Source organism: Drosophila persimilis, unplaced genomic scaffold (assembly GCF_003286085.1).
Source record: "Drosophila persimilis strain 14011-0111.01,24,50 unplaced genomic scaffold, DperRS2 tig00000124-arrow-pilon, whole genome shotgun sequence".
NCBI lineage: Eukaryota > Metazoa > Arthropoda > Insecta > Diptera > Drosophilidae > Drosophila > Drosophila persimilis.
Window position 1 is genome coordinate 9,302,302 of NW_020825294.1, and position 16,416 is coordinate 9,318,717.

Sequence of the window (16,416 nt, forward strand, 5' to 3'; positions counted from 1 at the left end):
ATGCAATGGACCATGAGCCTTCTTTCGGATAAAGCCATGGGGGGATACCAGCGATACACTCAATTTCTCTGTTTCTCTCTCTCTCTCTCTCTTTTTATCTCTCTGTGTGTTCGGCAACAACAAACTCTCTGCCACATGGACACGACTTGTCCTCAGGAGATTTCGTAGCTGTGCTGTGTGCTGACAGTTTTGTTGACTGCTGGTTGCTGTTGTTGTTGGCCCTGTTGCTGGGCACAACTTTTGCTCTAATTTAATTAAAAGTTTTCACTTAAAAAAAAAGCAACAACAAGGGCCAAAAAATATATGACAAGCCCAAGTCAATCAGATTTATGGTCTACTGAGACTTCAAAATTGTGCCACAAAATAATTGCTTCCCTTTTCTATGGAGAATGGAATTATCCCAAAAATAATTTAAAACAAATATAGTAAATAGAAAAATATAATTTTAAAATGAACGTTTCTTTCATTCTCCCCTTTGCGCATTTAAATATTCTCTGCTATTCGTTTTCCTAATCATTTAATGGCATAATCAGGGCATAATCAAGGCAAACATTTTTTAAACGTTTCTTAATTTTTCAGCACACTTCAGGACTTTTCAGACCATGGAAGGGGACACACGGACACACGTAAGCCGCTACGTGTCGCTGATTATCTGTCGTGTGCTTAGCACGGGATTAAGTTGCCAAAGAGAAGAAAAAAAACGTGCCAAAAGTGACAGAGACAGAGAGAGAGAGACAGACAGAATAGGAAAGCACTAGAGGGCGTTGGATTAGTATTTACCAGGAGCGGACTTTGGGAAACCGGTGGTAAATAGAGGATACAAAGAATTTCCACATGCTCCACAAATCAGAAGGGATTTCACTGGCAATAAACAACAAAAACTCGATTCCAAGAAGAGCGCAAATATTTGGAGTATAAATGTAAGGTGAGGCATGGGAGGGAACACTTCCACAAAAGTCGGTTATTTTTGCACTTACTGAAGAAAAGAGAGAGCGGGAGAGGCACCTACTAATCAAAGTTATGGAACGCCTCACCTTTAATTGTGACACTTGGAATGAGAATGCGTGCACGAAAGCTCTGCAGCTGCGCTCTCTCAGAATTCCTCTTGTTTTACAGAGACAAAATATAAAGAGACCCACTAAGCCGCCAACGCAGGTGGATTATCATTAGCATTAACATAAGCACTAACATTAACATTAACACTTCACTCTCCACTATACCCACAAGCGGCCTCTGCACAGGAAATATTCGCTCACCGTTTACATTTGGAGAGAGAGAGTTGAAGACGGAATGCATGCAAATCAATGAAAGAGCAGTTAGACAGAGTACGAGTATAAAGCCGCCAACGCAGGTGGATTAACATTACGATTAGCACTAACATTAACACTTCGCTCTCCGCATGCCCACAAGTGGCCTCTGAACACGAAATGTTCGCTCATCTTTTACATTTGATGAGAGAGAGAGTGGAAGACGGAGAGCATGCAAATTAATGAGAGCAGTTAGACAGAGTACGAGTATAAAGCCGCCCACGCATCTGTACCGCTCTCGCGCTTATTTCCCACGCTCCATAATCAATAAAATGCACGCGCCAAGTCAGCTGCGCGTTTTCAGGCCGATAAAAGCCAGGAACATTCGGAAAATCAAATGGAACAAAGTGTTCCGAAGTTATGTACTGTCCCGGTGCGGGGAAAAATTATGAAAATCAAACGGTTATGAAGCAGATCGTAGAAAGAAATTTGAAAAGTGTGTGAATATGTAGTGCATTAGAGCTACATACATATGGCTGTGTGTTATTTACTTATGTATGTGTATATGGGTGAAATGTGTGAAAATAACAGGAAACAAAAAACAGGAAAATAACAACAATAGAATCGTTAGCCCGTTAAAGACACGGAGGGCAAATAATTCTTTCACCTAACTAGTACACAAAAAATTAAATTACAAAGAAAAATGATCCAAAATCAGGTAAAAAAATAAATTTAAAGGTAAGAGAAAGAATTAAGTGCTTTTGTGTTTCTTTATTGGGTATACATATTTTTATTCTCAGTGTAAATCTGTTATTTCCCCTTCTTGCTCCTTTTCTTTGGTAAATGTGTTCCTTTTTACTGCCGTTTTGTCGGCCCTCGGGACACCTTCAAGTCCGCTCCTGGGCCAGACGATGTGTGACATTTACCTTAAGAGTGGGAGGAGTGAGAGCCAACAAGTGGATGTGCTCCAGGGGGCTGTTTGGCTAGTAGACAACCCATAATATTCCATTTACACCCACTCGCAAAATAGCTGCAAGGACTTTTAATTCAATGTGCGTGTATGTGCACGGCTGAAAAGGATTTTTGGGGCCCAAAGCGTAGATGCCAAAGTGATTTAGATATCCACTTGCGACTAAGTTGCAATATTTTGTGAGAACGATAAGGAAATATCTACGAAAGGAGTTGGAATTTCAATGAGAAAGGATTTTCCAGCTTTCATTTCTAGGATTTCCATCGAATGATACTCTGAAGGTCCTCTAATTGATTGATCTCTGGGTTTCTTTTACACATTTTACACATTTATTACCAGACATAAAGCATAAAAATACCAAATAAAAGGAGAAATTATTAGACCCGCTCCCTCCCCCCATCCCGTTTATATGGTGGGCAGATGATGCTCTGTGCGATGGAGGAGATTTCCATTCTTGTTCAAGGGCTGCAGCTTCCCGTAATCCTGATGCGGATGATGATGATGCTGGGTGCCGGTCAACAGCGGCAATGAGGTGTTTGAAGTCTGCAAAGAGAAAGGATTGCGTATTAATTATATCTTTAAGATGCCATCCATATCTCACCTTTGATTTATCACGAGCCGCTGCAATGGCTGCCGCCTGGCCCGCACCCGTTTGTAGCTGCTGTGCGGCTGTGGCAAGCATAAACTGCTGTGAGGCGAGCTGCTGTTGCCGCACCGTGGCCGCCTCCAGGCTATTGATGTGCTCCTGTTCTCGCTGCTTGGCTATGTAGTCGTCGAAGTAGGAATGTTTGATCAACTTTTCGCAGGACCAACGCTTCACCGGATCCTTGTCCAGGCATTTCTTTAGAAAGTCAATGGTCAGGGGATTCTGCAATGATTTGGGCGGCATTTTATCCTCCAGCGGCTCCAGCGTTGGCGGCACCGGCAGCGTTATCCCCTTGAAGTACTCGTTCTGCCCGAAGATCTGTATGTGTCGCGGCAGGAGATCCCCCAGGGTTTTCCGTATCAGATACAGCTGATCCACATCGCTGCGCCCCGGCCACAGAGCCTCCCCTCGCACCAGTTCCGCAAAGAGGCATCCAATGGCCCACACGTCCACGGGTGTGCCATACTGTATGTCGCCCACGAGGAGCTCGGGCGCTCGATACCATCGGGTGGCCACATAGTCTGTGTAGTTCTCCCCAGGACTCAACATTCTGGCGAAGCCAAAGTCGCACAGCTTCACCTGTCCCTGGGCCGTCAGCAGAATGTTCTCCGGCTTGATGTCCCTGTGAAGACAGCCCTGCTTGTGGCAATAGGCCACGCCCAGCAGGGTCTGGTAACAGATCTGTTTGGTTAGATGCTCGGGGCAGCCCTGCGGATGGCGTTCGAGCTCGTGGAGGACCGTCAGTTCACAGAACTCAAAGACCAAGTGCAGGCGACGCTTACGACGAAAGACTTCCAGTAGGGAAACCAGATTCGGATGCTTAAGGTTCTGCCAGATAAAAGATATGTACAGACGCCTGTAAAGATCTGTGGGAATCGCCTACCTTCAATAGCCTTATCTCTCTCAATGCAATTTTTCGAATTGCCGGATCGTCTTCGGACTCCACGAATCGCTTGACCGCCACTAGGGCGCCCGTCTCTCGATCCCGACACTTGTAGACAATACCATAGGATCCCTCGCCCAGTCGACTCAACTTCTCATAGCGATCCATCTTGCTGCTACCTTGTGGTCTACAATGGAGAGGGGGATAAATTGAAAACCAAAAGATTATTTCCGATTTCGGGGATTTCCATCGTTCTAACATTCAGATTTTGAGGCTTGAGCGGGTTTTACGTTTACCTTAGACTCAAACATTGACCACGTTTGATGTTTGCACGTCGCATTGCTTTGCATTGGGCACATAAAATGTCTAGAAATTTTGCTGTTTGATATCTCAGACACGAACACATGGAACACACAGAGATACGTACACGAGAGGATATATGGAATGGATTTTTATGGATTACACGATGAATTTTTGTTGCTGTTGTATTTGTTGTTGTTGTTGTGGCTATTTACAAGTTTTTTGTTCCAGAATTATTGCATGATTTTTAGTTTTTGGATGAAATGAACAAAAATAACAAATGAGAAAAAGTTTTAGAATGTTTTAATTTGTTTGTTGCACTTTAAGTGTAATTTTATAGAATATTTTTGGTAGGAAAAGTGCTTGATTTTTGGTCCATGAAAAGTGGGAGTTTAATTTTTGTACTTCTTGGGGATTTATATATTTTTAGGGGTAGTTTTTTGTGGATTTATGTATTTATTTTAGAGGTATTTCTTTTCAACGGAATGATCTTGAACGTAAATCTCTGTTTATTTTAAATGATTTCTGATATAAGAAATTCTTTTTGAACTTATTTGGGGCTCAAGCCGCTATATTTCCCAATTTTGCTATAACTCTATTCCTCTATTTTCTAAACTCTATTATCCGTGCATAAAATCAATATATTTACTATCCAAACTTCGAATAGATACATAGCCAATTAGCTCCCCTCCAACCCCTCCCATTCCGCATTAACACGAAACCAAAATCGATTTTCAACAGAGAATTTTCCTTTCAAAAACTCACTATTACATGGCTTTTTCGAGGAGCTTTTCCCGAGTGATAAGTCCTCCGGTGGTGTGGCAGTTCAATGCCAATCCGTAGAGCGGGAGGTAAGTGAACTTTGTTCGAGGCTTTTCCACACAGAGAGTTTTCCTAACATGTGTGTAGGTCATAAACAGAGTACAGAACATAACATGCAATTAAATATTGAACCGTGCAGGTGCAGAACAAACAGTTACAACGAAACACCAAATAGGGCGGAGAGCAGAAGGAGAGAATGTGGCAAGCAGGTGACTTACCTAGGAACCCATCTGGCTAATATCTGACGAATTTGCCACTAAATTTACAGGTTTGCAAATGAATTGAATTAAATTTTGGTTAAATTTTCGAAGCAAAAAAAACTCTACGATACACACCATGCGCCCACAAATAAACTTCAAAGTATCCTTTCGGGCGCTTCAATCAATATGGGGAATTTTTTTCTATCTGCGATAGTTGGACGTTTGTTTTTTATGAGTGACAGCCAACGACTGTCTATCGGTTCCTGGTTGTGGGTCCTGGGTCCTGGCCCTTTCCTTTGCCGCTGGCCAATGTCATAGCAATGCGACCAAAGTTAATACAAGCACAAAAAACCACAACAAAAGCCAAAACCATGCGCACAAAAGTTCCACAAGAAGTTTTCACCCTTCAGCAAGGACGGGAGGGGTGGCAGCCCCCACAACACCCTACTACACCCATCCCCCATTTGTTGGGTGTTTTTTTTTTGTTTGTTAACGACAAGCGGAAGGAATTTGAGGCGTAGTTCTTTGCCTTTCTTTTGCATTTCTTTCCCCCCCCTTGTTATTTTACCTTCGGGAGGAACGAAGTTTTCTCTAAGGAAAAACTGGGTTTTTCTCGGCCGGTTTTCTTGTAAAGGAAGAACTAGTGCAGCAGTGCACTGGGGTGTCTGTCTGTAGGGTGTGGTTTCATTCATTATTTATTAATGTATAAATGTTCAAGCAAATTATACCATAATTAAGGTTACCTTTTTTCTTGGGTAATACTTTCTTGGGTTCTACTTTCAGAGTGATTCTACTTTTAGAGGGTGCAACGTGGAGTGGTTCTTCTCTCAGAGGGAGGGGATCTATGAGGAATGCTTCTACTGTAACAAGGGATTCTACGACCGAATGGACAGTGACTTTGTTGGTCTGTTATTACAGACATATTAGGGATGATTTGTTGCACTTATTACTGAAAATGAAGGATGATTTGTTGCACTTACTACTGGAAATTAATGGCGATTATTGTGTAAAGTGCATTTGCTGATTGATGATTGCCGGAAAGCTCCATTTGACTATATGATTCTGGAGTACTTTTGATAATTCTTCAATTGCTTCATTAATTATGCAAATTGTTGTTCACTTTTGATTGTTGTTGAGGAATTGTTGTAGTATTGTTTTTAAGGAGTGAAAGTGGGAACTAGATTAATGATTGGGGATCATAAAAGGGTTTTATGCAGGGACTGCAACTGTTCTACGATTTTAAATAGAAATTGAAGTCTAAAATTTATTTCCCAATTTTTATTATTAATTTTTATTAAGAAAATGCTTATCTTTAATATTCGTCCTTGAAGGACATGCGATATGTCATATGAAACGTTTTAAATCATAGATCAGGAATATTTGTATATGTTTGGTAATACACCACTTGTTTCAAAAACAGATATATATCTTTTTTTTCATTTAGTAAGGGCTTTGTAAAACGGATATTCAATTTAAGTTTTTTTTTTATTTTTTTAAATTAAACATTGATTTGTATCTTTTAAAATAAAAATCAAATGCAATTCTTACTTTTTATTTTTATTGATATAATAAAAACAGTGCTGTGTCTGATTTTTATTAAAAAAAAATGCGTTATTTTGGATTCTTTCATAAAAAATTGGGAAATACATAGTTGTTTTTCTGATTTCGCTAAATATGATTTTGGTGTACTCAATGTTGCCTTAACATATTTTTATTAACACATTAACACACATTTGCGGTCCCTGGTTTCAAGGTTTTTTTTTTAGTGGAATTTCATTGGAAGGTGAACTGAATACTGAAACTAAAAATGGTACTTCCTTTGAAAGATTTTTGGTTCTTGTTTGTTATACAAATTCTATGCAATTAATTCTTCATTCTAAAGAGAAAAGCTTCAAGTGATTGTGTGATATATCTTCCTTTTGGAATTTATCATTAACTAATTCTTTCCCAAAGAATAGAACTGGTTCCAATGATCTTTTTCATATAAATCGTTCATGCTTTATTCCACAAAAAGGATTTTCATTGAAAGTTTATTTGAAGCAAGAGGTTTTCTTAGCTTCTTCTAAAGTTCTTGCAAATACTAGCTACGGAGTCTCATCACACATACAAACTTAATGTCTATGCCACAAGAAGAGCTTTAACCATTTAAAAAACATTTCATGCAACATTTACGAGCTTTATTTTACTCTTTAAAATAACTCCCATTCACATTTCCCCTTGAAAAAGATTCCATTTCTTACCTCCTCAGAGAAAACAGTTTGGATATCTCAAACATTTTCATTGCTAACGAGAAATACGAGTATCCTTCAAGCACTTTTCTAGGTATAGATACGAGTATTTAGTATGTCTTCCTTGGAGCCTTCGGTGAAGAAGACCTTCTCGAAGGAGGAAGCGAAGCGTAGACCTGCGCGAAAAGCGAGTTTCTCTGTTGCAATGACGAGGACACACGATGTGGAAACGTCAAGAGCCGGCAAACAACTGAAGGCAGAGGCCAGTCGGTGTTTTTTGGCTAGAATCCGCTTCGAAATGGAGTTTGGAAAAGGGAAATGGAAGTGTAGCAGTGGCAGTGGGAGTGACACGGCCTGGGCGGCGCATGCAACGGATGGACATTGCATATGGACGATGGCGACTCTGATTTCAAGTTGATTTCCACATTTCTTTTGTTTGTTCTGTACATGTGTCGCGTGTTGCATTATAAATGCATTAAAAAATGCAATATGATATATGGAGGAATATCACGCATACGAAGTGGAGAACATGTCAGATATAAAACAAGAAGGGCTATCTTTGAGGGATGATTCGCTTGATACCCTTGGATGTGTATCAGAAGGGTCTATAGTTTCTGCTTCCAGGGTATCAAAAGTAGCGGCTTTTGTCTTCATCTTTTGACCTTTCTGGATGGCCTGACGGAGTGACCTATCAAGAGACCCCTCCTTATCCAATCAAAAGCCACACCATTCGAGTGGGTTTCTGCCATTTAATTTGCATAATTACAGTGAAGTCTCCATCGACAACGCCCCCGTCCATTATACTCCAGTCCTTCTCTACTTTTCTCTCGCACTCCTTCTCTCGTCTCTCGTTTTGCCTTTTGTTCTGGCTATTTATACATATATTTGACAGCTTTTGTTCCTCCGTGTAAATACTTTTACATTTCTCTCCAACGCCGCCGCCGGCGCTCTTTTTGCTTTTAATTATCGTACTGTTATTCTTCTCTCTCTCTCCCTCTCTCTCTTGATATTTGTTGTATTTTTGTTGATTGTTGTATTTATTGTTCTATTAAGCGTGATATTTGCATTTCGATTTTTTTGGGGTCAACGGCTGTTCAACTTTCTGACTTTTGGATTGTAGGCGGAACGGAACTATTGTTGTTTGGTGGCGCCTCCTTTTTGTAGTACTATTGATTGCCCCCCGTAGTAATTGTTTGGGGCAGGTAACGGCACTTGGCAGAGTGCAAAATATATAAAAGTTTCTCAAGTGTTGGTGCCGATGTCTGGGAAAATCAAATAAATTATGAAGCAATGGACTTTGATGTTTGTTTTAAGGATTTTAAAACAAAGCTCCCTGTTTTATTTGGTTTTGGGTTGGATTTTGGAAGGGTTTTTGTGTGCTTAAATTAAAGTTTAGATGGGAAATAATATGCGAACGAAACACTTTCGTTGATTGAGTATTTGTTAGTTTATTTTGGAATATATTATATTATTATATTATAAATATTATATTATTTTACTCTTAATCGCTGGCTGCTGTAGTTGCTGCTGCCGGGAGTGCATTAAGCATTAGGGAGAACCATGATAAAACCATACGTTGCGCTCCCGCAACACGCTCTCTTCTCGGGTCTGATTTCGCTCAGTACAACAGCAATTTTCGTTCTTCTCTCTCTCTCACAAAATATGCTGTTCAAGCGCTCTCAGTAGTTCTGGGCGTTAATTAATTACATCATGGATAGAACGAAGATAAAATGTGTCAGCGAACACAACGCAGACGAGAGAACACGATCACTACCTGCGCAAACTGCAAAAAAGGAACCGCAAGAAGAGAATAGACCTCGGAGGTTGATTGAATGTTAAATTGGAATGAATCGCAATTGCCGCAATGCTTGAAGAGAAGGCGCGTCGAAATTCCGTCCCTCCTTCGATCTGACTTTTGCGCTCTGGAGGATGTGATGTGAAAACGGAGACCACGAAAATGTAGATAAGGAGACAAGAAAGCTCTGCAGCAACGAGCGCTGCAATCGTGATCGTTCGTCCCGTGAGCAGAGCCTCGGGCGTCGCGACGCGTCGTAGGTTATTTCGAGCTTCGTTACTCTCTTCATTGCTCTCCCAGCAGCAACAACACTGCGTTACACCAGGCAGAGACGACTCTCTGGCTAGCTCTCAGGCCACGCGCTCTGTTTTTTCCATTTTTTTTGCATGTTTTACAATTGGTTTTTGCTTACAGAAATCGTATAAATTCCATTTCCTTTGTGTACTTCTATCAAAAGTCATTAAATTTGATTGTAAATCATTAAAACCAATTTTTTTCTACACCATTTTGAATGATACACATTCCTGAAAACCAAGTACCTTCTAACCGTATCAATTACCTGAACTCTTGGCCTGAAAACTGCCCTTTTGAATAGCAGAGAAAAAGCCATGCGCTCGCATTTCATAAACTGGTCTAAAAACAGCTCGCAAGCATGGCTCCGAAATACAAGCAGTGCAATGAGAAACTTTTCCCTGCTGGGGCAAAAAATAGAAATAAATAAATGCCAGGCAATGAAAAGTTTTACGAGTACGAGAAAAATGGCAAAACGCTGGCATTTTCCAGGCACAAAAACAGATACGAGAGGGGAACGCAGAGGTGTTGAGGATGCAGGGGATGGCATGGGGCATGGGTATTGGTTAGCGGCGTTGTGCTGACGTGGCCTTGTGGCAAAACAAGCGTAAAATGCAATAAATAACAAGCTATTAATGCCAAATGTTTGCACACGCACTAAGCGACCCTTGGCGCTGAGGTAGCATGGGTGTGCGAAAAGCATTGCCTACTTAGAGAGAATACATGGCCCGAAAGGAGCCAAAGGGCCCAGGAGAGGCAGGGGCAGTGGCAGACAGCAGCGTGTGTATGTGGCAAGAGGCATATGCGTGTGCAAACAAAGGCCAAGGCCGCTGCAACACGACCACGACTTAAATGTCATTGGATAAAACTTTATCCTCTCTCTTTTTTTGTAAGATACCCTTTCAAAAGGGGCACCTGGTGATTTGCCGACATCGAGTCGATCCTTTTCTACTTCGGTCTCTTCCTTGACTTTTGGGATGAAACAATTCACAGCACCTTAGTTTTCTTCCACCACTATTTTCATTTTACTATTTTCGAAGGTAAATAGCTCTTGCAGCGCTAATTTTAGTATTATTCTGGTACTTTTCTAGTATATTACAGATGTTTTCTACCATTTTAAGGTATTTCATGGTATTTTTTGAGTATTTTCTGTGCTTTCTTTAGTATTTATTTTTCGAGTATTTTCTCATTACCATATACTGGTATTTTTTGGTATTTAAAAGTATTTTAAATCCAAAATTCAGTATTTTTATATTATTTTTTCTGTTTTTTGTAGTATTTATCTAAAATTTATTTTTTCTTGTATCCTGTTTTCCAAATACTTTTCAACGGACGGTTTGAAGTGGAACCGGCTAGAACGTCTCTCACTAACCCTCTCTTTACCATGAAATTACTTATCCTTTATCATATAGCTCCACCAGAAATAAAACTTAAAGAAGGGTATTAAAACCCTTGACTTCCATTCCGTATTCAGTTTCTGTTATTTCTGTTTTTGCACAATTTTTCACTTTCATTTGGCAGCACTGTTGGCCGCCGCATAAAGTTTGGGGCAAGGCTAATTAGGGCCCATAAAATTTGTAGCTTCGGTTTCATTTTCAGACCCACCTGTACTGCCGGGCCGCATTTAGATCCTCCTCATTGCACACTTGAAGCTTCTGTATGAGGCGGTATAGAAACGATTTTTGGAATGTCTGCTGGAAGTAATAATTCTGAAACATTTCACGGGGCGGCCAGAGGTACGCTCGGCTGCAGGGTTTCCGGTTGACTAAGGCTCTCCCCTGCGGCAGTCTGTTCTTTTATTTTATCGATACACGAATTAAATGATTTAAAATGCATCGGAACATACTGAATATTTGATGCCTGAATTGCTGTATTCCTGCCACCAGAGACAGGTGCAGCAAGCAGCACCAGTAGCTTTGATTCTGACGTGTCTGTCGTGATGGCAGCTCGTCTTTCCTTTCATTTCTTTTTCTTTCTTTTTGGGTCAGCAAACAAGCGGCAACGCTGGCGGAGCAAAAGGTGTCTGAGGCCCGACACATGCAAATGAATCCAGGTCCCGACCCCCCATTATGCGAGAAGACTGAGAGTTGGAAAGGAAGGAATGAAGGGAAAACGAAACAGATTCTAGGAAAAAAAAAACGACATTCGCCACATGCAAATATGAGCCTTACAGCTGAAAGGAAAGGAAAAAGGTTCCATGGAAAGGCTTTCTCTGCGAATGCGAACGACTGTCAAAATTTGGGCATGGAAAGCACCATACAGAAAGAAAAGTCTGGCAAAAGCAAGAGCTACTTATGGAGAGATTTCTTAAACAGAGTTGAGAAGAGAGGGGGAGAGAGAGAGAGAGCCAGGACGATAGCCAAAAGAAGGTATTATGAAAATAATCTGAAGTGAAAGACGTATAAAAATAGCTCGGAATAGCTTTGCTAAAATAAACGAATTTTGACTAGTATTTTGGTATTTTTTACCGTCAAATGATATGAATATTTTGGTATTATTTTAATATTCTCAGGTATTCTTAGAGTTCATGGTTTTATATCATTATATACAATTTTGCGGTATTTTTTTTTAATTTCTGGTATTTTCCAGATGTATTATGAATCGGCAATTGTCTAGATTTCCTGGCATTGCACAATATTTTATAGTATATGGTTACCATTTCTAAAATTTTCTGGTATTTTTATAATATTTTTTGGCAGCTTTCTGGTACTTTTCTAGTATTTTTTTCTTTTTTACCCACAAAATTTATGAAGAATTGATTATTTATCTTCCTCTGCATCCTATATTCCTTCTTTCCTATAAAATAGATCGATGTATCTATCCTTCATCTGCCTCTCTACCCACTAATCTATGTTCCAGTACAGTATCTTTTTAGATCTATTTGCTTTTCGTTCTGTTTGACAAATACTTTCTCCCATCCAAACCACATTTCTCTCCCACCCCGAAGCACATGCCACGCCCCAAACCACAATCCATTTCCCCCCCTTGTAAGCAGGGCGACGGACTGCTTAAAATGATTTCAATCAAACACAAATATTGTCGAGCACAAATACGTGTACAACTTTGTAGATATTTTTCCATATTTTTCTCGTGCAGCTGCAGTGCAAATGGCGTTGACATGTGCCCAAAGGGGTACTGCCACCCCACTCCCAATCCCACTCCGTCTGTCTGTCGTGTCTGTCGAATGTCTGTCCGCCCGGAGAAGCATTAAAAACCGCTAAATCATCCGCTACTGCCACTACCGCTGCCAATAAGTATGCAATATTCCCATTTCGAGCTGCTTGTCGGGGTCCTGTATGGATCCTGTATCCTGCTGCTGGAGGACGGGGAAACCCAAACAAAAAAGTCAAACAAAGCGACGAAGCGCATATCAATGCATTTTGATGTCTGTGTACTAGCTCTTTCCTTTCTTTTTCTTGCATTTCTCTTTGCTTTACTTCCATTTTCCCATTCCCTTTCCCTTTTTCCCCCTGCACATTTTCCTTTTGATTGAATTTCAATTTGATTGGAGTTTTTCGCCTGTTCTTTTCCTCTCCCCTTCCTCTATTCCGATGATGGAGTTTTCTGTGTTTGTTGAATAGTTGTCGGGCTTCGGGGGCTTTTCCCTCCAAGTTATCTTTGTTTGAATGCAGCTCATTTTGCTGTCAATTGTGGGCGGCTCGAGGGGAAGGACTTTCATCTATTAAATAATTAGCCTTAAGGTTAATTTAAACACTCATTTTGCACACAACTTCAACGGGACCCTATTCGCTTGAATGCCAACACAAAACACAAAACAAGGTCTCTTTTTTGCAATAAAACAATATCAGGGCCAAAAACTTATGAGCTATCAGTCCCACCAATCTTCAAGTTCAAGTTCGATGGAAAACAAATGCATATTCGAGGGTTTTCTCGAAGGACTTGATGAATATTTCCATCAAGGCAAGGCAATGCGAAACGTACAAAACCTACGAGTTGCTGTTACACGATGCGGGATTTCATTGACGTATGTATTTTCTTATGTATTGTGTCTGTGGTTCCTTTTCAGCAATGAACATTACCGACGGGATTTCCGAAAAATTACGAACCAAACGTGTTCAAATACATTGTTCCATTCTTTTATGAGTATAAAGCTTTTAGGTATATTTTAGTTATTTGATGCATAGTTTAGTATCTAAAACTGTAGTATTGTAATTTTTGTAATATTTGCAAAACTTTTTAGTAATTTTTCTTAATATTTTTTAAGTATTAGCATTATTTTTGTATTTTAGTTATTTTTAGTATTTTTTTTAAATTATTTGTAGCATTTGCATGAATTGTATTAACTTTAGTATTTTGTACTTTTTAGTCATTTGAATATTTTTCTTGGTATTTGGCAGTATTATTCGTATTTGCATTACTTTTTTAATATTGTTTTCAGTATTTTAGTAAAGTGTATTATTTTTAGTACTTGAGGTACTTTTAGTTGTTTTAGTAGTTGGAAGTAATAATAGTATTTTCGATATTTTTTAGTTTTTGCAGTGTTTTCTATAATTTATTATTTTTATTTATTATTATTATTTTATTAATATTATATTTTTTTTATTTTTAGCATTTTGTTTAAAAATATTTTTTGTATTTGCCTGATAAATTTTCCAAGTAATTTTAGCATTTTTATTTAGTATTTTGAAGTATTTTTAGGTTTTGTAAACTTTTTGATTTTTTATAGTAGTTTTAAAAAACCCTGTAGTATTATGAGGATTTAATCAAGTGGCATTATGTTAGTATTTGTATTAGTATTTGTCTAGTATTCCAAAAAAATATTCAAAAACATTTCGAATGATATTGGAATCAAAATACCAAAATATGCCGCCAAAAAAACACCGTCGGCAGAAAACGTATCGTATAACAGCACCTCAAACGTTATTTTAATAGTTTTTTTAACCGAATTCTGACAAGAAAACTTACCTTCTGGGCAGAAGTGGAAGATGATTACCAAACAGCCAGAGACGTTTCTCTCCAAACCATTTGTCCATAGACAAGCGATCCACTAATTGTTCTTTAAAATTTGTTCAAATTGTTAGGAGTTTTTGTTGGAATTTTGAGCCAATTTTCCAGCATTTCATACAAGTTTGAATTAATTTTTCACACGCGTAATGCGAGACGCGAAAATTACGCGTCCGTTGGCCAAGAAATATTAACAAACTTTGTTTATATGCCAGAGAGCCGTAGCCGTAGCCCCGTAATTGTAGCCCGTATATTTTTTTTACATGCGCCGGCATTGAAAAAAGCCGACAACAGTCACGAGAAGAAGACAATGGCGGGGTTTTCGGGGGCAACGGGGGCACTGGGGGTTTGTTGGGGTGTTGGCGACGGTTGACATTGGCAACGGCAGGTCGCCGGCGTTGCAGGGTAGCCGGTAGCCCCCACACGGCGGGAACGGTTTGATTTCTTCTTGTATTTAAGTTTATTAATAGTGTTGTTATATTCTTTGTTTTTGTTGTTGTTCTTGTTGCTCGTTCCGTTGTCAATCCTGTTGTCATTAAAAACAAACAACAAAATTTGTAGAAAAGTTTACGCTTTGATTTCGATTTGGGTTTGGGTTTAGGAATGGGTGTCGGAAAAATTGCGTGAGTTCAGAGTTTGGGTAAGTGATTAAATTGGGCGGGGCATACACGTGTGGAGGAGTCTATAGTTAGAATTGATAGCTGGAATCGCTTTTTTGTAGTTAATGTTCAATGGAGGTGTAATCACGATTTGGGCCATTCTTAAGCGTGTCAAAGTGAAGGTCAATGGAAGATTATCTCGTTACGGATAAAGAAAAAGATAGTATAGTAATATAGCATTTATGAAAGAATTATCTGGAATTATTATGCATTTTTTTGGGTTTATCTAATATAAATTAAGGCTTTAATGTAATTAAAGTCAAACTTGAATCTTTTTATAGCCACCTCCTGGTGTGAGAAGATCTATTGAAGCCATAGGAAAGGCTGAAAAATACAGAAATAATAGTTCCTTGCTCATCCAAAGTGACATTCCCAATCTCCATTTGTCCTCTGTTTCACTGTTTTTTGTTCCGCAATCCCCGCATTCAAAATGCATGCCCCGCCGTGTCCGTTCCGAATCCCACAATCAAAGCTTATCTGCGAAGCCACCACAAGACGGGTCTGGTCTGTGGCGCTCAATCAGAGAAAGCTTTCACCGAAACACACCAGGAGACTAAAGCACTGCCAATAGCCGCACATTTGTTAAGCCTGGCAATGCCCCCCCGAAGCATTTTTCGGTTGTCAAAGTAACGGCAAATGGCTAAGTGGCAACAGTGTGGCAACTGCTACACCGGCAAAGGGAGGCAAAGGGAGCAACAAATGGGGGTATACGTGGGGGACAGGGAAACCAAAAGCCGGTCAGCATATGGCAACAAAAAAACTCTTACGCAGATACTGTTTCTCGGAACACGAACGGTTTTTCTTACACTAGAAAAATATTAAAATTATATTTAGATCCATTGCACTATTTACATGTTATATATTTATTTATTTAATATTCTTTAATAAATTCTGTAGGTTTTTTTGTTTTAATAGAAGGCTCCTTTACTTTCCCTGGGTGTCTTCATGGAACACTGCCTTTTGGTATAAGAAAAATTACTGAAACAATGTACGAGTCTCTATTTCCCCGATGAAAAACTGTCGGTGAAAAAGCCAAAGTGTTACACCAGCTCGTACACATTTATGTCTGTGTTGGCTTTCTTTTATTTTATTTGTCGAATGCGCTTTAGATTTTAAGCTTTTGCTCCTTTTTTATGCTTGAGTTTTGTTTGTTTTTGTTTTTGTTTTATTTGTATGCGATTTTACACGAAACACAACACAAAAGAAGGGCCACAACGAGATAACCTTTAAAGCGGCTGCCTGCCCGTATGCTAAAACTAAATAACGGCATTAGGAGCCGAATGTGCAGCCCAGGGATGCAATACACGACCCAATCCCCGACCCAACTGCAACTTTGAGTTCGAGTGCACTCTCTCTCATGCATGTGTGTGTGTGTACTCGTATGTGTAAAGGTAATTCCAGCAGCCGTCT

General features: G+C 39.6%; 1 protein-coding gene across 5 annotated transcripts; it reads right to left on the bottom strand.

The window, feature by feature from the left end:
- Positions 1-2,541: 2,541 nt before the first annotated feature.
- Positions 2,542-14,376, bottom strand: LOC6596545 (cyclin-dependent kinase-like 1). Of its 5 annotated transcripts, XM_026987581.1 has the most exons (5): positions 5,204-5,221; positions 5,087-5,124; positions 3,747-3,933; positions 2,819-3,691; positions 2,542-2,760 (listed from the first exon to the last, which is right to left on the bottom strand). In XM_026987581.1, the coding sequence occupies exons 1-5, from the start codon at positions 5,204-5,206 to the stop codon at positions 2,623-2,625; spliced, it is 1,239 nt and encodes a 412-aa protein (XP_026843382.1). In that variant the 5' UTR covers positions 5,207-5,221; the 3' UTR covers positions 2,542-2,622. The 5 variants fall into 5 exon arrangements, with proteins under 5 accessions (XP_026843382.1, XP_026843380.1, XP_002021682.2 ...); XM_026987579.1 differs by lacking the exons at positions 5,087-5,124; positions 5,204-5,221 and adding an exon at positions 14,309-14,376; XM_002021646.2 differs by lacking the exons at positions 5,087-5,124; positions 5,204-5,221 and adding an exon at positions 10,988-11,100.
- Positions 14,377-16,416: the final 2,040 nt, after the last annotated feature.

What these genes read in the sequence shown, in the direction of transcription:
- LOC6596545 (XM_002021646.2), bottom strand. Translation starts at nt 11,100, where the DNA reads ATGTTTCAGAATTATTACTTCCAGCAGACATTCCAAAAATCGTTTCTA. An exon ending in AATGCGGCCCGGCAGTACAG is followed by an intron (nt 3,934 to 10,987) that starts GTGGGTCTGAAA and finishes TCTCCATTGTAG; the next exon opens with ACCACAAGGTAGCAGCAAGA. An exon ending in GAGAGATAAGGCTATTGAAG is followed by an intron (nt 3,692 to 3,746) that starts GTAGGCGATTCC and finishes TTTATCTGGCAG; the next exon opens with AACCTTAAGCATCCGAATCT.